We start from the raw sequence: 27,985 nt of genomic DNA on the forward strand, positions 1-27,985 counted from the left end.
AAACACACAAGAAAAACACTCCGCTCCGACCCATAGTTTCTGCATGTGGCGACCCATTAGACAAACTGACTTGGCTTTTGGAAAGAATTGTGACGCAACTTCTCCCATTCATACCCGCGCATCTAAAAAACACAGAACAATATCTCTCGGCTTTTAAAGAAAACTTCCCCAACTCTCTTCCACCGGGTTCCATTGTTTTCACGATGGACGTACAGAACCTCTATGGAAATATACCCACCGATGAAGCTGTAGATGCTGTCTATCAACTGATTAAGACTCACGAAAAGAAGCTAGACCTATTTGGACTCACACCCGACAACTTCAAAGCCCTTCTTAGTCACTGCCTTCATCACAACTATGTCAGATTTGGCGATGACTTTTACAAACAGACTAAAGGGATAGCCATGGGAAGCAGAGTAGCACCCCCCTTGGCTATCACCTTCATGCACACGGTGGAATCCCTCCTACTAGCGTCACCAATGGAACAGCCATCTATCTACCTTCGCTACATCGATGACATCTTTTGCGTATGGACCCACGGCGTAGAGGCTCTAGAAAGGTATCACAAATTTGTCAACTCATTCCACCCCTCACTCAAGTTCACTCTAGAAAGAACCGACCCAACCCAAATCTCAAGTGTCCCATTCCTCGATACCCTGATCACAGTCCATCCGACAGGACAGTATGAAACGGAACTCTACTTTAAGCCGATGGCGTCACCAGTCATCATCCATTTCACATCAGCTCAACCAATGCAAGTTAAGTTAGCTGTCCTTAACTCGGAACTAACGCGGGCTAGAAAAAATGGCTCGAACCAAAAAGCGATAGAGAGGGGAACCAAAAAAGTGGAGAACATCTTTCTAATCAACGGCTATCCGAAACGCGTCATCAAGCGCGCCATTTTCAAAGTCAGCCACACATCAGATCAGGAGAGGAGAACTCGGAAAGACAGAAACCAAAACACTACCTTCATCTCACTTCCTTTCATAGACGATGACCTCTCACGTAAGATCAACGCAAAGGTGAAATCTTCCGGACTCCCTATCAAAATTGCATGGCAAAAAGGACAAACGATCTCCAGTATTCTTACGCGATCGGCACTTCATCCCCCTCAATGCCCGTCAGGAAACAAAACGTGTAATGCCTGTGAAGCAGGCATTCGAGGAAAATGCACATCCAAAAACGTCGTATACAAAATTACCTGTGCCACATGTCAAAACGCTACTTATATAGGAGAAACAAAGAGACCCATCCGACTTAGATTCAATGAGCACTTACGGGATGCGAAAAACAAGACAGCAGACACTCCTTTCGGTGACCACGTACGTACCCAACATCCAGACGTCATCATATCAGCGTCATCTATGCAGCTACAGATCATGCGTAGATGCAAAGATGTAGCAGAACTTAAGATCGCTGAATCAAAGTACATCCGTGACCTACGCCCAACACTCAACACTCAAACATCATCTTGGAAGCTGATAGCTCCACCACCCTACGGACCATGATAGTAGCAGAGGTGTAAGTATACGAGCACGAAGTACAAAGACGTCCAAAGACGAGTACAAAGACGTCTCACTCCGCCTGTTCACGCTTGTAAGTATTCAATATGCATCTTTATTCATTCTCACACATTCTCACCATTCATTATCTCATTCCTTTAGCTGTACATTCATTCATTCATTCATTCATTCATTCATTCATTAAGTTACTTACTACTCAGGTCCAAAGCAATAGGTACCATGTGTAATATATATGCTCATGCTTCAAATTTAATAACTCAGTTCCACTTACAATCACACTTCTCAATCATACACACGATAGTCAGTCACACAAACACAACCCCCCCCCCCACACACACACACATTAAGAACGTTCTTTACAAGCTCACACACATACTCCTCTCACAAATATGCTTATTAATAATTTCTATTCTTTTACATCGTTATTATTGGTACAAGCTACTTGCATACACTCACAATCATCTAACTTTGTATCACACTCTCAAAGAAGAGGATGGTCGCTAAATGTGTCAGGATGTGTTAAAAGGCGAGATCACAATTTTCAAAATGTATCTTTTAGGAGATCTGATGATGGGCTATGCCTGAAACTGTTATCTCTTTCTTCTCGGTCATAATTTAGAATACATTCATTATTATGAGGCTTCGGTTTTCTTTCATCATTATACTTATCATCATGAGCCTCAAACAAGCGCTTTCTCATATTATTCAACAGAAATATTTTACGTTTGAAAGCATTTGTCCCATGTAACCCGATACAGGATATTCTTGGGGATGTAATCAAGCAAACATTGACCTACCTTGCACGACGGTCGCTGCCATCAGCACCAGAAGTCCCCACCGTAGTCGGCACTCCATCGTAGCGGCCCTCAGAGTCCGCAGCGCGGCCGCTGCTCACTAAAACCGGCACACCTCAGCCGCAGGTGCGGCGCAGTTCAGTCCCCAGTCCGTCCGCTGAACTCTACACCACCTCTCCAAGCGTCCACCGAGACAGCTCTGGCATCAGCTGCGTTCTGACGTCACCGCCGGTCCCTCACATGCTCACGCACACGGTGCACCTGGTCACTCGCCCTACCGTCACCGCCGCCAAACTCGAAATGAGCTCCCGCCGCCCGGCCGGCCGCGGCCGACCTCAGCGCCCCTGGCGGCGGGAGGCGGAACTGCGGCTGGTGTGGACCGCCGCGCCGGCCCGCCGATCCTGTGTCGCCGAGCCCTGGTGGGAATGAGGACTCGGAGATGGACGCTGTCCGCTCGCGCTCACGGATTCCGTCACCGTGATCCTGTTTGTCGTCAGAGGAGACCGCCCTCCGCTCGAGAGACGCGCGCGGCTTAGCTCCGTTCCGGCGAAAATCGAGACGGCGGCCGCCCGCCCGCCCCGGTTAGCGTTGACCACAACAAACCGCTCAGGCCTGTCACTGAGCGTTAGCAAACAGGACTGACGCTGAGCAGCGGCGGCGTCCGAGCTGCTCAGTGCCGCGCCCGCTGCGCTGCTCTGCACAGAGCACTCCCAACAGAGGAGACGGTCACCGAGACACCTGACCACCTTGGCTGGGTGGCCAACTGAGAGCGGGGGCGGCTCAGGTCGGCCGGGGCGGCAGCGGCAGCTCGGGCGGCGCCGCCAGCTGGACCGGGGTCGCGCCGGTCGCGACGGACGCGACGCGCAGCCGGCGGCGCCAGGTATTTCGGGCCCCGTCTGCTGGTCGGCGCTAGTGCGTGCCGCGCGATGACAGATGCGATCAACCCGTTGGCTCTCCCTGGCGCCCGAGATGAGCCGGAGATTATCAATGTTTGCGGCACACTTTTTGGCACGAATACGCATAACATTTCAGGAAGAATGTTGATCCAGTCGTGAATCTTGTGGCAAATCATTCCTCCGCTAATATAGGACTCAAATTACGAAAAATACCGCCCCGTAAAGTCATCGTTGCACGGCTGTAAAATCTCACCACCCGGTGATAGCTTTCTGCGTTCGTTGCAGTCTCCCGTCCCCTGTCGTGCGGCTGTGCCGGCGAGCACGTCATCCCTGCGGCACAGCCTACCCTCCCCGCGCCGCGCTGGTGTTATAGACGCACTCATTGATTGATATTCCCTGTTTACGGCTGTTGGCGCGGCGGGCGGTATCCACAGCCTTGAGCGGCGAGTTTTTACCAGCGGCGCGCTGCTCTGGCGGCGATTTTCAATATTCTCCATTAGCCTAGACCATACAGAGGGTTTTTGCCGGCAGCTGGCGTGGTGGCGGCACGCCCCGCTGCCAGAGACGGCCGCGGATAAAAACGGAGCCGAATTAGGCCTTGATTGGATTGTGGTTCACGCGGAGCCGACTGGCGCCGCCCGGCCGCCGGCAGATTCGGCACCGGCGGCGGCTGAGTGGCCTTACTAGAGGACTCCGCCCCCGTGTCTGACCGAGAGATGAGACGAGGGGGCCGTCTGCCAGGGAGCCGGGCAGGCGGCTGTCAAATCGGCCACCTGGCCCGCCCCGGGAGACAGTCTGAAAACTCGGCCAGAAATCTGTCACAGACGGACAGCAAATCTGTCACAGCCGGAGGACCGATATAAATTCGTCCATAGCGACCGTCACCTGACGACAGCGTCATCGGCATCGCTAGCAGGCCGTGATGACGCCACCTCTCCCACCCTCCCCTCCCTGCCATCCAGCCCCTGGGAACCCAGTCGAGTGAGTGGCCGGTTAGCACCGCCGGCGGCCAATGCGCCATCATTACGCACCCACCGTGCACATACGGCACTGACCCCGGGGCATACGGCGCTGACCCCGGGGCATACGGCGCTGACCCCCGGGCATACGGCACTGACCCCGGTGACCTAAGCGCCGGCGGCGCGCGCGCTCCGGCAGCGCTCTGCAGCCGCGCCGGGTTTCCGGCCATTATGGCGCTGCTGCGCCGGTTTTGGCGCCGCGGCGGGTTTATCGCCGCAGTAGTATCTGTCTTATCCGGATCGGAACCATGCGAGGACATCCGGCCGGCGAGGGTAAGTCGGGCGTAATGAGCGGGTGTCTTGATCATGCGGAGAACGCTGCAGAGGTGGGGAGGCCGGGATGTTACTGCGCTGCACGGTGCACTCATTAGTGCAAGGACAAGCAAGACGTAAAATTACTGCACGGCAGATGCCTCCGCACGAATATGAGTTGACTCATTAGCTCTAATGCCTTAGACAGCATGGACGCGGAGAAAATTGGTCGATCTATCACTTTCACCCCGTTCGGGTCGGAGGCTCAAAGGGTTTCGTAATCTGGCGCATATTGGGGATCACGCCAATATCCCATCACTGACCTCAGCTAGAAAACAAGTAAAAAGATGAATCAATCACCCACGTTTTCCCCGGTTTATTTGTTTTAGTAAATCGTTATCAAAATATTCCAACGATAAACAATGTCCATTGTTGCACTGGGCAACACTCTCCATATTTTTATGCTTATCGTTCGTCAAAAATCATTAGATCTAAGAGACCGGCAAGTGGCAAATTCGCTGGAAAGTTATGTAATAATCGAAGAAAATGTGAAAGAATTTCGTTTATAAGGTGCACTGCGCAAACACGGCTGATGTTTGCTTCCAGACATTCACGTAATGTTACTATTTGTGCATTTGTAGCACTCTTGTGATATAACACTTCTTATTTAGGCGTTTCCTTTCAAAACACTTATGCTGTCGTAGTGGAGAAACCATTTGATTACTTTGAAAATTAGTCATTTCTGAATAATTTAGGGAGCCTCTTACTGAAGATATCTGAAGATATGTGTACAAAGGTCGGAAAAGCTGGTGTGTACGCCAGTGTCGCTTACTCGTCACCATTCCCACCAAGGCTTTTGCACATCAGGCAATGCATTGGTGACCTGAGTTCACAGATACATGCATTCCTGAAGATGAGCTCAACATCAATTAGCGACGATTTCATGAGTGAATTATAATACAAGGTGGCATATTGATGTTCCCATAAATGCATCGGACGCTTGAAGTGCAATCGTTCATGACTTATACGTGCAGTAAGTGATGAGTTGTTGCAGAGGTTATAGGCGCAGGGCGTGTCACTGCCGTGCTCACTGCTCAGTCAGAGGTGATAGTGCAGTGAACACTGCAGTGTTCAACGTAGAACAGCGTTTATTCGGACTGTCTGCTGTGGCTCTCTGTAATTACGAGCTTCAATATTGGCGAACTTCGGGTCCATTTTGATTGGGAAAATCAAGAACACAATTATAAGGAAAAATCCGTTGGTTGCAAATGACCAATCGTCTCGTTTAGGACGTCTACTATGTTCACCTACAAATGCTCCCTAATTGACCCAATTGCACACTGACACGGTTCCCGTCAGTAGATCAGTTCCGAAACACGATCCAACGACAGGCGACTCTACCCCGTTCCTACCTGTACCGGCAGCGAACGGACCACCGAGGCCACCTCACCGGCGGCAGCAAAATTAGCGGGCTTGGCAAAACTCGGCCGCCCGGTTGTTGTTGGAACCTACTCAACTGTTCAAAGCCGGCCGGTTCGGCCGACGTTTATTTTCATTTGATGCCGCATCGCCGGTGGTGTTTAAAGGGACTATCCCACCTTCTAAAATGTTGTTAAAACCAATTAAATTGTGCCCGACTTTATAGATTGGATGACCAGGAACACGGTTCTGGCATTTATTTTTCATTAACCCGCGCCCTGGTGTGGGTCTGAGCCACCTTCGCCCTGGTGGGGGGGGGCCAAAATGACCCCCCCCCCGTCTAACTCGAAAACGAAGAGGGCTAGGAAGACGCGGAAAAAAGCAAACGAAAGCCCATAACAAGTACGTTCGAAAGTATTTCGGTCATTTTTTCGCTAAGGTCAATATTGAGGTCGCTAGAGGTCATCATAGGTCAAATTTCAGTGTTTTCGGTGTTGCCGGACATATTCCGCTGTAGCTCGGAAACTAGAAGAGCTAGAGAGCCGCGGAAAAAAGCAATCGATAGCTCTTTTAAAGCTCTTTCGCCAAGGTTCGTCAGATTTGACCTCAGCTCAACGGTTTGGCCTACAGAGGTCATGCAAGGTCAACTTGGCAAATTTCGTTGAAAATGTTTTTAACTATAGCATGCATTCACGAGAAAATAGAGAAACGATTCATGCACCATCGTGCTTGGCTCGTCGAGACGCGTCGAATGATATATAGTTTGACCTCGAAAGGTCATTTTGAAAATTTGACCTCAGGTCAAGGTCATGACCTTACCGAAATAGGTCATGCTGCATATCATTCGATCCGCATTGACGAGACAAACACGATAAACGTCGAACGGAGTCTCTATCTCTATTCAATAACAAGTAAGTGCAGAAAAACCGCTGGTGACCTCTGGTGACCAGGGAGATGACCTAGCGTGACCTCAGCGAGGTCACAAGCAAATGGTTTCACATGGGCTGTGATTTGCTGACCCAAGACACTTCAATAACGAAATATAGGAACAATCACGCCCGATTTAGCTGAAAAACAACTACTTTTCGATTCTCCCATTGACTTATAATGGGGAGCAGCGATGACCTGACCTGACCTTAGGTCACATTTATAAAAAATCCGAGATAGCCATTTTGTAGAGCTGGGTGACATCTTCAAGTACTGTAAATTTTACATCGATCGGATAAAAGCTGTGCCTTTGAGAGAGCTTTGAACTTTTTTAGAGGTGGTGTCAGTTTTGGTGACCTTGTGACCTGACCTGACCTGACCCGAACCCCCAAAAAAAGGACATGATGTAAAAATGTTGAATAAACAGCTATACAAAGTTTCAGGGCGCTAACTCAAGTGGTTTCTGAGTTATCGCTGAAAAACCACAGGGGGGGGCCAAAATGGCCCCCCCCCACCAGGGCGAAGGTTAAAGATCTTAGGCTTCCCATATTCCAAACACAAACTTTCAAATATGTGACGTCACAGCCCAAAATTACCTCCTTCCCCAGGCCACATTACTGTCATAAAGCTGATTCTTTTTACTCTGTAGGCACGACAACAAAGTTCAGACCAAGTTTTAAGCAATTTTTCAACGAACAAACCCATTTAAATCAGAATGACTAAACGAGGTGACGTCACACTAACGGTCGCTCCATGTTGAAGATAGGGCCTTGTACAAGGCCCATTTTCAAATGAAGGGAACGAATTTCTTCAACACCAAGAGGCCGCGGGGGTTGCAACCTAGATAGATAGTGGTTTCTGAACCTCGCCGCAAACTTGGCTATCTCAACTCAAACCCCATGTTAAAGGTGGGATAGTCCCTTTAACATAGTCAGGAAGACCTCGCGGCACCGCATCGACAGGCACGGAGGCGACATTTGCTCAAATTGTCGACCTGACGCTCCCTAGAGTTTGCTGCTCAAGCTCAGCATGGCAAAACACCGTCGTCCCAAATCGTCGCGGCGTCTTCAGTTCCCACCGGATCCTCTTCCCTCAGCGGGGACTAATCAGCCCTCGTAATGCGCGGTCCCACACAAATTATTTCCGCTGATTAGCTGTCGGGCTCCCCTCCCGGGGCCCGCCTTCCGCTCGCTCCCCGGCGGGGCGGGAGCTGGAGCGTCCCCGGCTGACGACGGTCGGCCCGCGCCGCTGGCGCCGCCGCTCGACGCTCCGTCGGCCGCCGCCGCTGGGTGGTAGTTCGCCGCTCTGGCGATAGATGTCGCTGCAGGTCGGGTGGCGCGCGCACACGGCTGCTGCCGGTGGCGGCGGCGGGAGCGACCGGCGGGCAAACGTGGGTGCTCGCGGCCGACGGAGGGAGTCATCGCCGGCAGCTATGTCCGCGGCCGGCCGCTGGAGGCTCGGCCTGGCCTGCCTGGCCCTGCTCTCAGTGCGAGGTAAGTGTCGGCGACTCGTGCAGAGGTGACGAACCACTCGGATCGTATTGCAAATTGCAAATGATTGTTTCCGCAAAGTATCGCTTTTTGAGGGAAGAGGGCAATTCTGTTTTACAAGACCATTATAACAGCTTCGTGAGGCAAACTAATTAAGCGTGTCTCTTCATTTAGTCGGGCTCACACGTTTTAGGCTGTTTGCTCCGGTGCGTGAAATGACCGCTTCCTGAGGGGTGGCGGGGCATTATTGCAGCCCAAGGGCACCGTAAATTACTGCCAAAACTGCAATCAACCTTGACCTTTGAGTTGTTCAATGTCCACCTGAGCAGCGCTCCATTTGAGCAGACCTCTGCTAATTGTCATCCTCATAAAATATCAAAAGTTAACGATCGATGCGACATTCAAACCCGCAACGGCCGTGATCACGACCGAACCAATAACAGCCGCGTCCGGTCGGCCGAGCCGTGACCTCCCGCCGGTCGGCGGCATTGTCCGAGGGTCGGTCGGACCGATGGGCGCCCTCGGCGGGGCGCCGGCTGGGCAGAGGCGGGCGCCAATGGAGCGCGGCGTCACGGCACACCGATCGGAAATGGGCGCTGACGGCGGCTATCGACACGGCTCGTCAGCCGGCGACTGGTTCGAGGCCGGCAGAGACAGTGGCCCGAGTCGGTTACTAGAGCGATAGGCTGACCAGAGGCCGAGCCAGTCACTGGGGCAAGGGAAACTGACCCGAGTCAGTCACACTGGGGCGGCGGAAACTGACCCCAGTCGGCCACTGCACTGGAGAGGTAGACACGCTGTCCTGAGTCGGGCCCGAAGTGCCTGAGACTGACCAGTAGCCATTGAGTTGATATATGTAAGAACTTTGTGATCCGCGTCATTGGCAACGAGAGACCCCGACTCCCTAGGTCAGTGGGGACAGACAGTGGACACTGCTGGACACTGGACAGTGGGCATCAAAGATTGGCAAGCTGGACATTGGACAGTGGGCATCAAAGATTGGCAACCATTGGCAGCTGTGCAGGTTCAGGGAGGTCCGCGTTGTCTGCCCACAGCCGAACTCGGCTCGATATTGCTCCATGCTGGCTCAATCCCAGTGGTATTGTCTGGGTTTCAGCTCTCCTGAACCCTAAACTCACCGGGATTTGGTCGCATTTCGGTTCGTTTCACCTCGGTCTCTGGTCACCTTCCATTAACCCCGTCTGCGCTTCTCTTTTCCTCCAGCCAATTTCGTTCCATCGTCCGCCCAACACTCCCGTGTCGGCGCCATACGAACCATCCGTACCCTGACACGACCCTGACAGGTCATCGGGCGTCGGACAGCGGGCCCGCCCCGTCGGCCGGTCACTCTGACGGCACAGGTGGGTTCGTCGGCCGCTGGACAGACAGACTGACAGCAGTAGCTCTCGGCAGCGGAGCTGATGAAAAGCGGAGGAGATGTGGCCGTAGGTCGAATTGGAGGCATTAGTCTGAGTGGCCCGGTGCGGTGCTGTAGCTTCCAGAGGGTAATTAAAGCCGGCGAGCTGGGACACAGGCGGGAGGTGTTCCCGGCGGCGTCGGTGCTCAGATGACACGCTGGTGTCGGCCTCAGCCCGCGGCGACACGAGCAGCGCTCAGAGTCTGGGCTGGCCTTGGCACGTCTGTGTGCCAGGGGACCTTACCTTGATTCACACCGATGACGCTCACAAAGTTTCACGTCGTCGTCTTGTTTAACTTTTGTCTTTCGAATCATCGCTTGAGAATTTCGCGAAACAAACTCGTCCCAATCAAAGCCATTGTCGACAAACCGGGAGACTGGCGAACTAATTGTCAACTGGCATACACCGCCGGCACTCGGCGGAAATTGGGACGAAATGTGCAGCATTGTAAACGGCGGCCGAGCCTCGTAACCTGTCAGCGGCGCTCTGGCGCCCGATGGAATGGTGATGATACTGCGGCACAGGTCGGGCCGAGCGGAGATATGACAAGCGGACGGGAAAATGCTCTCTGTGAGTTCAGGCGGCGAGGCGCGCGTCATAGGGAGCGCCCGGGGTGGGCACCGGGCCAGGACCGCCGAGGCCAGGCTGGCAGGGTGCCCCTCTAAACCAGCAGGGTCAACCAAGGTGGCGGCGTCTACTCACAGGATCGGTCACATATCCTCCTGAAATTATGCGCAGTGCATGGATGATGGATGTAGTTATGGCGTGAGACAACTTACACTGCATACAGTTTTGATCATTTTGATCACCAAAGACTAGCATGCCTAGTTACGTTGCAGCAAAGTGGTTGTTCTGTACGCTGGCACAGTATACCTATTATTACCTAAGCCTATTTGACATGCATTACGCGTCATGGGTACTCTTATGTCATTCGTTCGATACAATTACTAGTTGTACAGGAATTAGCCCATTTTCTCTGACACGGGTGATTGAATCAATCACAGCCTGTCAAGCCTTCATTGAATCTCAGCCAACCGTAACAGTAACAATGCATTTACTTCTTAGCAGACGTAAGGTTGTTGCGGAAACAATGTCGGTTCATTCAATCAGCGTCGTGTAATAAGAATCGATCGCGTATTTTATTCAATCAGCCTAATAACGTTCACATCTGGCGGTTACATTATACGCACGCAAATGTAACGGGTGGCTGGCTACCGTCCTCACTTTTTTATTCCACTGTAACTGAACAGACTCGCCAATGCCATATCCTTCAAACTGCTGTAAAAACCTATATCACCAGCAGAAAAACGAAAAATCGATCAGGAATGGTGTTTTCCACTGAATGTAACCGGTAAATTGCTGTTGTAAAAATGTAACTACAACAAAAAAAGGATAAATTTCGCTTCAATGAAAGAACATATTTTATTTGCAGCTCACTGAAACAGTTCGCGATTTTGAGTGACGGTGCATCCTTGCAATACTTTTGCGCTATGCCGTTTTCTATCACAGGCTGCTAGCGAGCTTCCCTTTCCATTCTGCCTACATTCCTCGTGCTCAGCTCTGCCCCATTTCTTCTAATCCTCTACTCCAAGGCCGGCCATGCCGCCCAAGTCCATCTCACCCGGGCGCTCAGTCCGCCGCGCCGCGCCTCACCGCCCGTTCCGAGCTGTTTACAACAGTTGCACGGACCGTTCGGCTCACTCCGACTACGGCTGGCTACGGCCGGGTACGGCCGACTACGACCGGCTACGGCCCGCATTGGCCCGCCGCGGCCCGCCGCGGCCCTGTGGTGTGCCGAAATCGGCCGGAAAAACGGCCCCGCACTGGGGCCGCGGCAGATTGTTCTATTGTCGCTCCGTCAGCGGAGCAGACAGCGCGGTCTGTGGCACGAAAATGTGCACCGTGGATTCTAAAAGAGTCTGCCGCACTGAGAGACTAACGGCATACGGTGGCGACCGAAATTGCTGCAGTGGAGACCATCGCGACCCGTGGCGACCGCAGCGACCAAAGCAGAGGTCAATGGGGAGGGATTTCGGCGCTCGACCACACGTGTCCCGGTTCGACTACCGAGGTGACGGCTGAACGCGCGCCGTCCCCGGGAGTTTGAATGTTAGATGGGATGGATTCGGCCCCGGGGATTCGGGGAGATTTAGGATGGAGATGGTGCCTCAGAGCGCGTCGACAGCCATTGATGAGAACTGTCGAACAGAATGTGTTTATTGTACATGGGAGGAGTGAACAGACGATTGTTCGACACGGTATGTGTGGGGGCGTTCTGAAAATATTCCCTTAGCGTTATTTGAAATTTACTGCATGTGATATGCATAAATTGGAAAGAACATAACGTTTTAGTGACAATAAGCTTTTGGTTTACGGGCCAACACAAACTCATGTAATTGTATCTCTTCTTACCGGATGTGGAGGATCAAATGCCAGGCAAAAAGAACGGCATTGGTTTATCATTAACCCAAACAACGCCTGGAGCGAGAAAAGAATCTCCAAAGTTAGCAGACCACCGTGCAAACGATAACAAACAGAGCCCCTCACCGGTGCACCGGCGTTTGATCTACCTCCACCTCCCCCGCCGATCGAGCCCGTTCCACAATTGGACGGCGGGCGCGTCACGCCTCAGTTCAGCCGTTTTCCGTTTAAAACGCAGATGATTGCGTTCAAACGCGGCCACCGCCCGCGTGTCTGTGACCAGGTGAAGCGCGTCAAACCGCTTCCGCTGACCGGGCTCGTGCCGACACTTGCGACAGGGGGGAGGCGACCGGCGACACGCCTCACCGATCTCCCTAATGACTCCTTCAAAACGGCTGGGGCGCGTGCCGTCCGCCGGCGCCGCGGTGGAGCTGGATTGGTAAAGGGTGCGCCGCCGCCCACCGGTCCCCTGTCCACCCCTGCTGTGATCGGTCCCCCACAGAGGGTTCAAGGGTAACCCAGTAGCCGGGACTCGTTACCGCGGCTGGGGGCGGTTTGGGCAGCACCTGAGCCATGTCACCTGTTTCCGGTGCGCCCCTGTTCTCCCTCTCTGGTGCTCCCTGTTGGCGAAGCACGAGCACAGGGACGGTGCCACGGGGGCACGAGGCGGGGAGAGGGAGAGGAGGGAGAGGGAGAGCGACTGTCAGCAATGAGGACCACCCGGCGTGCCTTTGGAGTCGACACGCACCACTATTGATTCAACTGGGGAAACGGCAAATGTCAGACCGGCCGTCCACAGCACAGACAGTGGGGCCGTGACTGGCTTCAGGTTCAGCCAGCACCGCCAGCAGAGTCCCTACAACGGCTGTCCGCTAATAATTGAGGACGGGTCAGACAGCGTAACCGTTCAACGGAAGTGTGATCAAGAACCATGGGCTAACGGACTGTCCGAACTGAAACTCCGCATCGTGTGCACAATGGCTGGGATAACCGTTTGAGATGTTCACATTTTTCGCATGTTTCCTGCCTGCTCCCATGGGACGCGTGTGGTATGTTCCCCAACAATGTGTCAACTCGTATGCCCTCTTGACTTAACGAGTCAACACATGTCCGAACTATGGCATTGTTTGCCCGTCAGAGAGTTCGGCAAACAAGGATACTCGAGCTGCCGCCGTCAATGGTCACCGGCCCAAACCCATCCACTTACCCCCTATTGATCTATGGATTGCGGCCGCTGCTGTCTGCTGTTTGTTCTATCCTCAGGGGCTCTTCTCCGCTGCCAAAGCCCTCGCCAACGGAAGCGGCTTTGTAATTCTGTCTCGGAGAAATACCGTTAAGTGCAGATCAATAGAATTCCTGGGCTTTTGTGTGTAGCAGCGGGAAACATCGGATGCAAAATGCGAGTGTGTAATTCTTTTCGCTTGTGGATTTGAGTACAGCAACGGGAAAATGGCAGCAATCGTCATCAGCATCGTCCTCGTCAACGGCAAACATTCGCAATTGAAGCTGCTGGAGAAGAACAAAAATATTCGCAATGCGGGTCTACCTATACCTACGCCATTTTACGACAGCATTGGGACCAATGAATAAGTAGATAACTGCCTTTGGCCTTACGCTACGCTCAGAATTTGGCCGCAAGTTACTATCAAATCACGGTCGGTGCTGTTGACACCGCCAACCTCCCTCCTCTCCGGCATATCTCCGCCCTGCCCGTCTTGTCAGACGGGATCCGGCCACACGTGGGGTGATATATGACAGTGTTTGGACGGCCGGTCAGCGGGAGGCTACCCTTATCAATGCCCTCCACCTCACTGCCCGCCAATGTGTTGGCGAATGAATCGGTCGCCATACCCCTTCGGACTGGGGCGGCCAGTCCCGACTCTTGTACTGGCCCCGGCTCTGGGCCCTATAGCACCGCCTCAGACGGATGAGACTGGGCTACAATTATTAACTCAGGCCTAGAAAACCTGGCATATAGGGCAGGATTCACGGCTCCAGCGCTGGCCTCAGCCCAGCCCAGTAACCGTTCACCACCAGACTCTGGGCTTAATTGACGACACCGCTTTGATATGATTCATGGTGGCGATTAGCGCCTTTCGATTGTCCCATTATGGTGAATGATATCGTTCTGGCGTGGTCAGGGGTCTCAGGGTGTTAGAGCCTCATCGGTTGTCTGCACGACATGGAAACGAATGGCAGTGGTCATCATTGCATTTGAAATAAAAATTAAACATGTTATTTGTATCACTTGTAAAATTGGGTACACTCTTGTCTACATGACTACATCAATTCAGACAAATCTTACATGTATGCAAGCCAATTGTCCTACAAAACCTTTAACGAATACATTCGGTAAGCCCCGACCATTTCCGCCGCTCGCCGCTCTCTGCTGGCGGTATCGGGGCGCGGTGTGGGCCGTTCAGTGGCACCGCCGACCGACGTAACGAGCGCTTCCAATCGGCCGGCTGGCCAGCGGAGCTACGTGACGGCGATCACGACGGCGCGCTATGCATGCCGAGCCCGCCGCCCCTGCCCATCCCGCCGCCGTCCGAGCCTGCAGCTGGTGCAGGAGTCCCACCCCCGACCCCCACCCCGGGCCTGGCCGCCAGCCAGAGATACGGTGACGGATCTGAACAGATGCAAGTCTGGCGGAGACGTGAAGGGAGAAAAATAACCAGAATCGGATGAACGCTATAGCAGAGGGCACCGTTTTATGTGTTAGTTTAGTGATGAAATATCAAATAACACAACTAAATGCGGAAACGTAACTGATAGCTCGTAGCTCCACCGGGCTCTCAGAAGTTCGATTCGGAAATCGTCGTCGGAGAGCTGTTTCATGAATACTGAACTTCTGTAATCGGACGGCAAGTATTCGGCGATTTTTCACGTCCGTCATGCGGGACCAATACCGAAGAGGGCGTTACAATGTGGGCGCAGGTGGGGTGGGACACCCATAAAGAGGATAATTGACAGCCGATGCTTCGGGGATATTGTGTGATGGCGTCGTTCGCTGCGAATCGAAATTGTTGCGAAAGAATCTTGGAAGACCTATGCTATAGCGGAACAGCAAAACTGGACATCGTTAAGAGAAAAAAATCAGCTTTAATTCCGTTAACCATGATACGAGTTTACATGTAGATTGTAGGGAAGTGTGGGCCTATGCGTTACACTAAATGTGACACAATGTCCGAGGAGATTGGAAGTAATCTGGTGCCATATGTTCCTGAAGCACAACCTCACTGCGCCCGTTTATTTTCATATCGTAGGTATAGCTTACAACCTGCAGTCTGGTAGGTATGCATGGAGTTGTTTCGAAAGAACTTCATTTATGCATTTCTTATTTTTTCATGTCAGATTCTAGAGAGCTTTGCAAGCAAATGTTCTAGAAATGTGACGGAATACCATTACCAATACCAATACCAATTTTTATTCAGGCAAATCCACTCAAAGTGGCTATTCCTTGCCATCAGTCAAGTTGTGAAATGCAGTGATATAAAAAGACATTCACACTTTCCACATGCACATAAACTAAAACGGGCATAATAAAAAGGGAAAAACTAAAATAAGACAATAATGACGACGACAGCAAGTAACTAGTAGTAAAACACGCATTCCTATGTTTCCCTCGTGCTAATAACTCGCTTGAGAGTGTGATTAAAATTGGCGACTGTCATCGTGCGCATTTCCACTGGGAGGGCATTGTACAGCATCGGTGCACGGTACAAGAACCGGCGCCTCCCAGTCTCCGTCCGTACACGTGGCAGACGCAGGTCATCATCATGTCGAGTGCTCCGTTCTCGTGCCTCACGGTTTGTTTGGAGTGAGGATGAAAGCGACACTGGTGTGTGATGCATGCAAATTTTGTGGAGTAATGCGAGCGTATGAAATTTAAATAGGTCCTCCGCATCGAGCCACCCCAGTGCCGCCCTGACGTCCGCTGAACGGCTGAACTTCCTTCGACCTGATACGACACGCGCAGCAAAGTTAATCACTTTTTGAATCTTGTCTAGATTCTTTCGGCTGCCGTTGCCGTACACAGGGAGGCAGTAGCGGACGCGGGAAAGCACCAGGGCGGCTACGATGGTGGGGAGGACCTCGACCGGAAGATAGTGACGGATGTGCGACAGGCCAATGAGGATCCCGAAGCATTTGCGCGTAATTTCTTGCACATGGGCGTCCCAGGACAGGTGGCGATCAAAGACCACCCCTAGGTTTTTAACTTCTAAGACGGGCTGAATTGTACGCTCGCGGAATTTGACGCCGAAAGGTGTGATGTTCCGCAGATTTTGTCTACTGCCAAAAACTATCAACTGAGTTTTGTCGGGGTTCACCTTGAGAGAATTTGCGCGGAACCAGAGGTCGAGAGAGGAAAAGGCCTGTTCCATGCGCTCAGTCAGATCTGACAGGGCTGTCCTGTTGCCGCAGACCATGACCTGGGTGTCGTCCGCGTACTGGACAACGGTCGCATCCGGCACGAACAGGCTGAGGTCGTTTGGAAAGACGGTGTATAAGAGGGGACCTAGTGCCGAACCTTGAAAAACGCCCATGTTGTTCGGAAGCGCGGTTGATGTCTGCCTGTTGCCAGAGACATCAGTGAAGCTGACGCTCTGTGTGTGGTTCTGCAGGTACGCCTCAAACCATGCAGTGTCCACACCGTGTAACTGAAGTTTTTGAAGAAGCTTAGAATGGTCTATGACATCGAAACATTTACTAAGATCAAGCAGGCAGAGGAGCGAAATTTGATTTTGATCGTTAGCCAGGAGAACGCGATCCGAAATGGTGACCAGTGCCGTTTCGGTGGAATGGCGAGTGCGGAAGCCGTGTTGGGTGTCGGAAAGGAGGTGGTTGATAGTGAGGTAGTGGTACAGCTGTCGCTGCACCACTCGCTCAACTATTTTGGATATAACTGGGATGATGGATATGGGCCTGAAGTTGACGGGATTGGAAGGATCGCCGGATTTATGGATGGGATTGACGAGGGAGTGTTTCCACTCCGCAGGGATATCACAGGCATTGCACAGGCATTTCCACTCCGCAGGCATTGCACTGCAATGCCACATTTGTCCGCGCCGCGCTGATTGCTGATCTATTATGGAAGAGACATGAAAGGAACCCTACTCTGCAACGTTGTAAACGTCAAGCCTGCGTTCTCAGCAACCAACCAACAGCGGATTGATTTTATGGGTCTCTCTAGCTCGTAAGCAGTGCAAAAGCGTGCTGAATCAGAACGCAGAACATTGATGGATAGGTGTAGGTAAGCAGCTAAGGGCAGAATACCTGTATGCAAAACAATTTTGTGTTCAGGCTAATATGTTTGTCTAAAAATCAAATTGATAATTGCACTTACTGTAACGTACATAGTTACGTATGACTGGGATACATAAAAGAGATAAAAAATACACATTATGCGATACAGTACGAGAGATATCAAAGCAATGGAAGGAAATACGTTCGAGAATGTGAATAAAACAATGTTTGATGCATTGGAAACCACAAGAAAAACATCCATCGGAGTGTTAGAAGTGAAAATTATAGAAAAAACACTTAACATAAGTACTAAAAGGTGCAACGGCATAGTCGTGAAACTGCATAGACCTAAATTAGCACTGCCAGATTGGCATGCACAAAGCGAGGCATCATTTTGAATTTATCACAACGTCTTCAGATATATGAATAGAAGGCGGCAGCGAAATTCATTCAATGAAAGCTGAATAAAGATTGCACTTTAGATCGGTCGCCGTTTGATGAACTGGGACCATTCCAGGCGATGTTGCCTGTCGCTCAGACCCCTCCACGGGAACGATTGGTGACGACATTCCATGTTGTCTGCATGCTCTTAGATTTAAGATACTTAAATGACGAGCTTAAACGAGAGATGTTGGTCGGCTTTGAAAGCAGCAACCACTTGTTACCTAAAATATTTACGTACTGCATAATTGCATTAATAGCAAGATTGCGTGCGCTATCCAACCTATAAAATAGTTCCCGTTACGCCGTGCTATTAGTGCACGAAAGCCGCTACTAAGCCAAGATTACATCATCATTATATGTACAATGTACATGCTTTAAGTCGCAACTAATCATGGCAAGTGCCGCACTCGTGTTCCATGCATAACTTTTGAATGCTTAACTGTTATAAATATACTTCCGCCCTCACTGCAGCATGATGGTAACACGATTTGTTTTTTAGTTTTATAGGATCAAATACATTTTGAAGAAAACCTTCTAGTAGGCGTGTTTGTACCTAGACAAAAACAGAAAACGGTCAGAGCTCAGCTGCGTCATAGTGCTCTCAGCAGTATGTGCCTTTGCCCACTCTAAGCTGGTACACAATTACATCGTAACTGCGTTCCTGGGTACTTCCAGCAGTCTCTTGCCAACTCTAAAGCTGTCAGAAAGCTTTCATTCGAAATATCCACTCTCTGGTGGGCCGTTCCGTTCCCTAAGTAACTGTAGCGGCCGTTGAAATGAAGCTCTCATGCTGAAATGGCCGAGACTGTCCGGGAATACATTTTTGCTTGGGTTTCGTTCTAGCTCAGCGCTGGTCTTGCAGTGTTCTAATGATGTCCTCCTTGAGCTAGTTTCTGGAAGAGGCATGCTGCTAAGATTTCCAATCGAAGTGGCGACTGCAGCCGGGGTGTTTCCGTCTGATTTACAGCAGCTGATGAGGATTTACCACCGTCATCAGGGGATGGAGGCTATGTGATTTATAATGGCGCAGTCAGTGGTGGCATTCCTTTAAACCGTCCGGCGCCAGGCCCAAATTGGCTGCTCAGGACTGCGGACATGTCATATGGGAGTTCAGGCATATGGCGTGCTGGTAATAACACCTAAGCTAAATTGTGTTTGGGTCCAATGCATTGTATCAGCAAATGATTGCATGTCAACAATCTAAACCGGTAACTTGTATCATCGGAAAAATATCTTACTTGTGACAATGACAATAATATTGACATTAAATATATGTGGAAAGGAGGCGGCACTGCTACATATACCTACTGACCGTCCAAAGCACAGTTTTCAAGAAACAAAGTTTTTCATTCCAAAGTCTTCCTTAGGTCTTTTGTTTTTCCAGGTTGAGTTCTGAGTCGCCTTGATAAATCATCTCGCCATCCGTCTACCTAATTCTAAAAGGGTACCTGATCCGGCAGAGATAAATAACCAAGCCGTCCATTTTGGCCAGTCCTGTGTATTAGTGAGGTCGCCAAACACACCAGGAGGCATGGGTTAAACATCGCGCGTCATCCCCTAATAGTGACTGGAGAAAAATCATCCCTACTCCCGGCACGATCACTGGTAAACGGCGATCAAAACCAAATTAATCGTGACAAATAAGAACTTGTAACGACTAGAGAGCTGACGTCCACCAGATGAGCAGATGAACGACCCACAGTAAAACGCTCGGTCCGCCCACTGATCCGACTCGATGGGTTTTTCTCTGTGACTGACTGCAATGTAATTGCGTGCTACTTCTTAAGTCGAATAACGGTTGCCGATCCCTAAATCCGCGATGACTAATTATTATTAAATTAGTCTATTAAACGAACGTGGCCAGATAATGGGGCAGTACAGGTCACTGCGAGGGTCAAGCGTGTTTTGGCGGGCTGTCGGATTAATCAAAATTCCGCGGGATAAAAACCTTCTCCGGGCGGGCAATTAGGCTCGCAGTTGGACGCTTCCTTATTTGAGCTGCCAGAGCCGGGAGAAGTAGGTAGTTCACCGAGAAGCGCATATATATGGGCCTCGTCCCGAGATGGTTCGCCCAAACGGCCGCTGAGGGAGGCCAGAATGGTGAACCGGGGGCACACACCGACTGCATAACGCCATTTGTGTTTGCTCGTTGGCAGCTTATGTCGTAAACGGGGCTCAAAATACGCTGATAGGATGAAAACACTACTTGCCATTCATTGCACGCATGCTTGCGGCTGCTGCCTTTTGTTGTTTCTTTACTGAATATGTTCAATGTTCATCTATGCTTTGAGGATGTATGAATTGTTTCTCGCTCGGTAGTCACTACAGCTATTCCCTTACACCAGCAAGAGACGCCCTGGATTCACTAGCTCCTTGGCTTGTTATTCGGACATTTTCCGGATTCCTTAGACAAAGCATGAGCTTACCAGCCACCCGACCGCGGCTTTGCTCTCATTGAAACGCAAATCTGGCGCGGCGGCCGCGTCGTTTCTCGCCGCCGGCCGATACGACAGGCCATTCAGCCGTCTCGTTGGGGCCTCATCCGGGCCGTTACCGGCTCATCTGACTGGATATGCCACCGCTCATTACCCAGGTCAAATGAGTCGCCCTTTTCAGCCGACACGGGCGCCGTCTGCGCCGTCTTTTGTCTCGGCGCATTCCGGGGCGCCGCGAACGCCCTAATGAGCATAATGAGCGGCGCGCGCTGTCCAGAACAGCCACCAGGTGATCCGTTAAACCGGACCACACGGCAGGGCGCGACCGGCCGACACCGCCGATATTTGTCCAACACGCCCAGCTGTCGGTATATCCGATAGACATCTGGGATACAAGTCTCAAAATGAATTGTTTGGTTCAATTGGTGCCTTCTGCTTAGCTTAGTAGGCATTCGGTTGCAAGAATCTAAACAAATCTTCTCCACTTTACTCCTCTTGCATGTCGTGCTCGATTTTCCTTTCACTCGTATCAACAGATGTTATTCTGCGGTCGGTATTTGTCTTCATTCAGTTCTAGCTATTCGTGGGACAGGTCTGTCAGCTGCGCTGCCATCTCCCTGCCGCTCTATTCAGCGTTTTTCTACAGGCCAGCCTGAATCGGCCGGACGTGCCTTGGAAGATCCTTATTGAGAGAGACGGGTCGCTTGGGGCACAACAGACGGTTAGCCATGTATCCTCCTTCTCATTGACCTATCACTTCCACCACTGCCCGACTCGTAAAGCGGACATAAAAGGAGCCCGAGCCACCCCGGGATTCTTCTTTTAGTCGCACGGAACGCCATGCAGTGAACAAGAAAAGACATGGAGGAATTTCCTGAGACGCAGTGAGCAGCGAGTGGTTGGGAAACAAAATAACAATTAGACAAACAAGATGTATTTCTATACGAAGTTCGTAAGCACCTGAAATTTGCAGATAAAAAAACATTCGCGAATTGGTAGGTCTCATAGCTACACCAGAGCAAACAGGTTTCGTTTTCAAAGACAGCTGATGAGACTTCATACACAATTGTTTGAAAAACCGACCAATCCTTGAACTTGTGCGTGCGTTTTAAACGTTATTGCGCGTGACCCACAGCACAAAACAAAGTCATTTCTCTGAGTTCAAACAACCCTTTGTGAAGAGCATTCACAAAACTGTCACCATTTGTCATTTTAATCTTGTTTTTGGCGGCGCTATCTGGGCGGGATCGTTTGTCCCTCTGAGTGGAGGTGCTGCGGCCGTTTTTCTGCTGGTCCGCCGGTGTGACCGGGATACATTCCTGCCGCGGAGGACCTTGTCATTACTCCCTCGCGCCGCTCGCACCTCTGATGACCAGATAGGAGCGCCGACGGCAGAAGGGGTGCCATCACGGGCCGCGCCTCCACCCGGTCCCACGCGCCGGCTCACACGAGCCCAAGCAGGGAGCCGGCGCGAACCCACCGCGCTAACGTCGGGACGTCCCGTTTTTAAGCACGACTGCTGCTGTGTCGACAGACGCCAGCGATGACAAAAAGCCGGGCCGTTTTTCTTATACCAGCCGCCCGTTTCTGACACAGTTTAATCGCAAAGCCAGCTCGGCGTAAAGGAATCAATTAACGGGGACAGCTCGCCGTCACTGGAGGACGTGACGCGGCCCAGAACAGGGCGACGAGTCGCGGCGTCTCGGTGGGCTTCTGCTGGAGCAACCCACCGTCTCACCACCCCCCCACTGTCATCCCTCCTCCCCCATCCCCTCCCTCCCTCTCTCCTGGGGCGTCCGAACCAAACCGTCGCGACCGCCAACTGGCCGCGGGGCCCGACGAAAAGACAAACGGTTCAGAGCGCCGAGCGGCGACCGACCTTGGTCGGACAGAGACGTAAACTGAATGTCAGAGAGAGCCCGCTGAGGGAGACCGAGCCGGGCGGTCGTTTTTGTTGTGTTTTTGTTGCAGCAAAGGCGTAGGGCGATTTGTAGCTGGGACAGCGTGAGTCCCGCGGAGAGTGGTTGTCGTGTCATCGTCCGATGTGAGGGCATTTGTTCGGAGCTGCGGCTCTGATGGAGAGGAAATGAAGGTCTGTGTGCAGAGTTAATGAACAGGAAGAAACAGATACACTTCTAGATGGTGAAACATGGCTTGAAATGGAGTTCGTCAAGGTTAAGTTCTTTCGTCTAGGAACTAAAAATCCGCGTCAATTTTTTGTCTACCCGTTCTTCGGCAGATGAAGTTAACAGATAAAACACTACACGTTGATTTGTTATTTCAAATAAATTGACACCATACGCACACCCCATCACGTCTAATTTCACATTATCACATGTCCGGCCACCCTGCATCATATTGGAAATTCCTCCAGCCACCCACCACCGGACGTCCACCCCAGCTCCCCGTTGCCATGGGCTGGTCAGGTCACTCCCCGTTGCCATGGCCTGGTCGAGTCACTCCCCGTTGCCATGAGCTGGCCGGGTCATCACCCGCCGTGGTGTGGAAAAAGTTAGCCCGAACTGAGCAGCCGGGACGGACCGGAGTGGCCTCACTGCCTATAGACACGACCCTGGGTCAGCAGGAACCTCCCAACGAGGCTGGTAAGGACGTGACCGTCACTACCTCTACCAGGGACGACCCCAGGGTCCTACACGGTTCGTCGGAAGGTCATCTCAGGCTCAAAAGAAACGGTATATACCATTCGAAAGCCGACGGTGAGCTGAATCCAAAAATGTAATTTTTATCAAAATCGATCGATGGCCTTTTTTGAAAATTGCGTTTTTGTAAAAACTTAATAATCTTTTATTTAACGGGCTGTCCCGGACATTCTTGAAAACATAAACATGTGTTTTTTAGTTCCAGTGAAAGCTGAACGCCAAAAGAACAATATTTAGCGAAGCAATATTTCATAACAATAATATGCGTCTCCCACAGCCGACAATAAGGCGCAATCACACAGCTCAGTGTCACGATGGACCAAAGTCAGCCACACAGAAGCGTGAATTGACCCTTATCGACTCGCAGACCCGGCGCTCTCGGCCCGCCTGACCGGCCACGGAAAGAACGTTCGGCTCTCGTTCTACTAAACATATGTCATATTTGTCACTTTAACTGTCCACATCGCTATGAAAGTTATTCAGGATACCTGTGAAGAAAATTCATTGTTCTGCTTGATTTACAACATGCTTTAATTTACATTTTTCTTATACATGTTTTGTTCCATCCAGCTGCGATCAGTGCCCGCGCAGGGGAAGTGAGCGAGGTTTCACTGTCAGAGGCTGTACTGATGACAGCTGCTCGGCCGTGCGACCGGTCAAAGGTTACCCTGCCCCACCGGGCGCTACCCCCACTCCACCCGAGCTGAGGCCGGTGCAACCTCTGACATTTCAGCGCGGCCAATTTTCCTTATATGGGCATGATACCAAGCTCAATTGAGCAAAGTAGACATGAACAAATGCAAATTAATGCATGATGTGAAGATGACAGAACAATGAATTTTCTTCACAGGTATCCTGAATAACTTTAATAGCGATGTGGACAGTTAAACTGACAAATATGACATTTGTTTAGTAGAACGAGAGCCGAACGTTCTTTCCGTGGCTGGTCAGGCGGGCCGAGAGCGCCCGGTCTGCGAGTCGATAAGGGTCATTTCACGCTTCTGTGTGGCGGACTTTGGCCCATCGTGACACTGAGCTGTGTGATTGCGCCTTATTGTCGGCTGTAGGAGACGCATATGAATGATTGGAAATATTGCTTCGCTAAATATTGTTCTTTTGGCGTTCAGCTTTCACTGGAACTTAAAAATACATGTTTATGTTTTCAAGAATGTCCGGGACAGCCCGTTGAATAAAAGATTATTAAGTTTTTACAAAAACGCAATTTTCAAAAAAGGCCATCGATCGATTTTTATAAAAATTACATTTTTGGAATCAGCTCACCGTCAGCTTTCGAATGGTATATAGGGGAGAGCGGGGCCAGTTGAACCACTTTTTATACATTGACATGCACAGCGAGATCTAGTTGTCATATCGAAAAATGCACAATGCCATGAAAAAATATGCTCTTTTGGCTTTATTTTAAGATATGTAAAATTATGTTTCAAACATATTTTGCTGCCAAACGCATGCTTATAAAACAGCTCTACGCCCGTTTCAAATGACCCCGATGCGAGGGTTAATTGAACCAGCCCATGGGGTCAATTGCACCTATCCTTAACAATGGGATGTTTTCCTCTTTAAGGCCACTTTCTTAAGGAGATATTTTGTCCGGTTTACTTTTCCAAATGCTACACTCAATAGGTCGTTGGAAAGCTAAAAGTGCAAAGTTCCTCATAATAGGTGACATAAAGTACATAGACTGTGGTAAAATGGGCGGATGAGAAAAATGAGAAATATCTCAGGCTATAGTGTGCTTTCAAGCAAAAGGCTGGAGAAAAGGGGTCAAAAATTGAGCTTTATTAAACTACTATTTCAGTTTAAAAGCTCATTTCAAAGGTGGACTATTTCCTTTAATGTTTACAGCCCCTGAACAATAACCATTGCAAAGGTCACCGGGGTCCATTGAAACGGCCTGTGGCCCTGTTTCAACTGACCCTCAGAGAAGCGTTTCAATTGACCCCATCCGCTCCCGCCATCTCGCACGCACCGTAAAGCACATGTCAAACGAGCTGGAGGGACGGCATCATGCTGAATGAAGGGCCAAATAAGGTGTTATTCCGGAGCCAAGAGTTCTTCTTTCAGCAAACAAAGGTATATGAGATATCACAAAATATTCATAAAAACGATTTCTCCCAAACGCCCCTCAAAAACACAAAAACAAGTGTCAAATCAAAATTACCGTCCGTTTGCCGCCCAAACGCCGTTGACAAAGGAAGTGGTCGAGCGCGGATGCGCAGTGGTGTCGGCAACGCCATATGTTGCATACTGTTGAAAATAAAGCCATGTTTCATCTGACCCCGTGTTTCAACTGGCCCCGCTCTCCCCTATCGTTTCTTTTGAGCCTGAGATGACCTTCCGACGAACCGTGCCTATTGTATCGGAAGTAATGGGACACGAGAGAGGAGGGTCACGTATTGACTTCGATGCTGCTCATACAAAGGCAACATTGAAAGTCAAGGAAAAATCAAACAGGGAAGAATAAACGTTAATGTCCTTTTAAAACATAGTAGCTCGTCGAAAAACCTTTCCTACAAACAACCCATAAAATCGGCCATTTGCTTCTCAGAATGGAAACCCATTAATTTTCCACAAACATCCCACCTAAATTGTAAACATTTATCAGCGTTTGACTCCTGTGTTAGAAGTGGGCCACATAATGACAGCGCCACCGGCCCAGATCGTGACCTTTTGACCTGGGTGGGACCGACAAACTCCGACAGAGACAGAGCTGACCTTTCCGGGACCTGGCCGGAGCCGAGCTCGCTCTGGTCGAGCTCGCTCAGCCGACAGTCAAAGGCCGCGACGCGTTACCTCACAGCGCTGCTGTTGCAGCTAATAATAGAGGATACGAGCAGACACCAGCACGACCCAACTGCCGCCGGCCGATTTGCATGCATGAATGGCGCGAGAAGGCTCGTTTTCAGTCGAGGATTAGTCTCGGATTTAGCGCGTTTAATTGCAACGGACGCATCCCATTTTAGCGTTTGAATAGCCCATTTTGAAATCATATATGCTCCAATTCTGAAAGCAAATAGCCAATGTTTCTAGTTCTCCGACAGCTACATCGGAATTGTTTATATAAACAAACTAACAAGAACCTTATTTAGAAACTTGGGTTGGCGATGTGTTTCTCACTTTGTCGGATCAGCAGCATTCCGTCCAAGCTATCTAAGTCATTTTTATGTAACAACAATTAACAATAACAAAGCTCAACATTTCATCACACTATCACACCCCATGACCAGAGCTATTTATCTGATCCACCACTAACTCCCTTCCATCTCCAGTTTCAGACTGTGTCCGGATCACGGAGCTGCACGTGCCGCCGGTGGTGGAGCACAACACCAACACCAGCGCCGTGCTCGACTGCGAGTACCACCTGGGCGAGCAGAGTGACATCAGCATGCTGATCGTGCGCTGGTTCTTTAACGACCTGAGCGCCCCCGTCTACCAGTGGGTGAAGGGCCGCCAGCCCTCGGCGGCCGGCATCCTCAAGGGCAGGGTGAATCTGGATCACGAAGTGTCCTCCGACCCGCTGATGAAGCACAGGGCGCTCAGCCTCATCAACCCGACCATCGAGCTCGGCGGCAAGTACACGTGCAAGGTCACCACAGAGGTCAACTTCGACATCCGCTCCAAACAGATGGTCGTCTACGGTGAGTTCGTCACTTCAGTGTAGTGTTTTGATTACAATGTGTGTATTACAGACATATAGACATACAGACATACAGACACACAGTCATCATTGAATAGTCTTTGTTAATGACACCAACTAAGCAATTCAGGATTGATGAAAGTCCGTGTCGCTCTTTTATATGAACCAGCCGGTTTGTAGCGGAATTCTTGCGAATATACCTAGGTAAGTCTAAAAATAAGATGCTAACTATGAAGACTATGAAGACTATGATAACTATGAAGTGTTCTAATAAGCTGCTCGGCAGCATCTGCAAGTGGCAAAGTCAATTAAAAAAAGAGGCTCAGAAGCCTCCCATGGAGTCGCCGGGTACGACGCAACACCATTTCCACTTTTGCCTCGGCGGCGTCCCACCAGTGCAGCGCCTGTATCTCAGCGGATCCTCAACGACCCTCGCGGCCCTCCACCTCACGTGCAACCCGCTATCACCTCGCGTTAGTAGTGGCACCATAGCCTACATACGAAGCGACACAGCGACCCTCTCTTCACAAACCAGGAGGTGGCGGCGGCCAGATTGTATCCCCAGCCGGTGGATTTAATAATAGCCGACCACCGCCGCCCTGGCCCCCTGCCGCCCCCGCATCCCCGGCTCTGACGCCGCCGGAGGAGGCTGCCAACTGAAGGAGTGCCGGCTGCCAACTCGGGCGGGTCGGGAACAGCTGGCGCCGATGGTGAAGGACAGGTGACGGCGGACTGGTTACCAGCTGGCCGATAAAACTCACGGTCATCTCGGGTCTCCCGCGGTGGGAGGTCGAGGTGGCGGTTGTTTGAGTTCGCTGGGCCCAGTTTGTCTCGGGATGTAGCCGTGCGCTTGCAACTCGGTCGCTTCTTATAGCTTGGCAGCCGACACTCCACAAATCAAGTAGTGAGTCAAGTTTTCTCGCAAGTATCACACAAGAGCTTTGATGTTGAGCCACATGTCCGACAGTTTGCTAGAGTGTTTAACTCATCAATCGAGTGAAACGGCGAGTCTTTGAAAAGAAATACAAACTCGAGACACACTTTCCGATAACTTTCCATCACCTGGCCACATGTTTGGCCAACAGCTCAACCGTCGCAAACTTACACCAGAGAAACTGTTACAAATTGGTTATTTATTACTGCAAAAACTACCCGACTGCCGACTTATTTGGTTGAAAAGCGACCACCTGCCGCTGCCGATTGCCTAGCTCCGTCTGGCCTCTGTATGCCCGTCTGTCTGTCTGTGTGTCTGGGTATGTCTGTCGGTCTGTCGGACGTCGGCTGACCACCGCGGCTGCCCTCGGGGACCGACAGGTCTATTTGAGCCCGGCGCGGCGGGAGGGATGGGTCAGCTCCCGGCCGGGGGAGGGACCACCCCAGAGCTC

General features: G+C 50.9%; 2 protein-coding genes across 5 annotated transcripts in view; one reads left to right on the forward strand and one right to left on the reverse strand.

Annotated features, from left to right (window-relative positions):
• Positions 1 to 3,082, reverse strand: part of LOC122385834 (hemicentin-2-like) — a 98,993-nt gene extending 95,911 nt beyond the window's left edge. For 2 of the 3 annotated variants that reach the window (XM_043374412.1, XM_043374414.1), the window contains exon 1: positions 2,321 to 2,624. In XM_043374412.1, coding sequence (XP_043230347.1) covers positions 2,321 to 2,378 — 58 coding nt within the window. In that variant the 5' untranslated portion in view covers positions 2,379 to 2,624. Of the gene's footprint in view, positions 1 to 2,320 lie in introns of all 3 variants that reach the window. The other variant, XM_043374413.1, reaches the window with a different exon arrangement.
• Positions 3,083 to 8,150: 5,068 nt separating this feature from the next.
• The window catches only part of LOC122385835, a 40,669-nt gene continuing 20,834 nt past the window's right edge, over positions 8,151 to 27,985 (forward strand). The window contains exons 1-2 of one of the 2 annotated variants that reach the window (XM_043374416.1): positions 8,151 to 8,323; positions 26,233 to 26,601. In XM_043374416.1, the coding sequence (XP_043230351.1) occupies positions 8,263 to 8,323; positions 26,233 to 26,601 (430 nt within the window). In that variant the 5' untranslated portion in view covers positions 8,151 to 8,262. The remainder of the gene's footprint in view (positions 8,324 to 26,232; positions 26,602 to 27,985) is intronic. The other variant, XM_043374415.1, reaches the window with a different exon arrangement.

This window comes from Amphibalanus amphitrite, unplaced genomic scaffold, assembly GCF_019059575.1.
Source record: "Amphibalanus amphitrite isolate SeventyFive unplaced genomic scaffold, NRLGWU_Aamphi_draft 000233F_arrow, whole genome shotgun sequence".
NCBI classification, from domain to species: domain Eukaryota; kingdom Metazoa; phylum Arthropoda; class Thecostraca; order Balanomorpha; family Balanidae; genus Amphibalanus; species Amphibalanus amphitrite.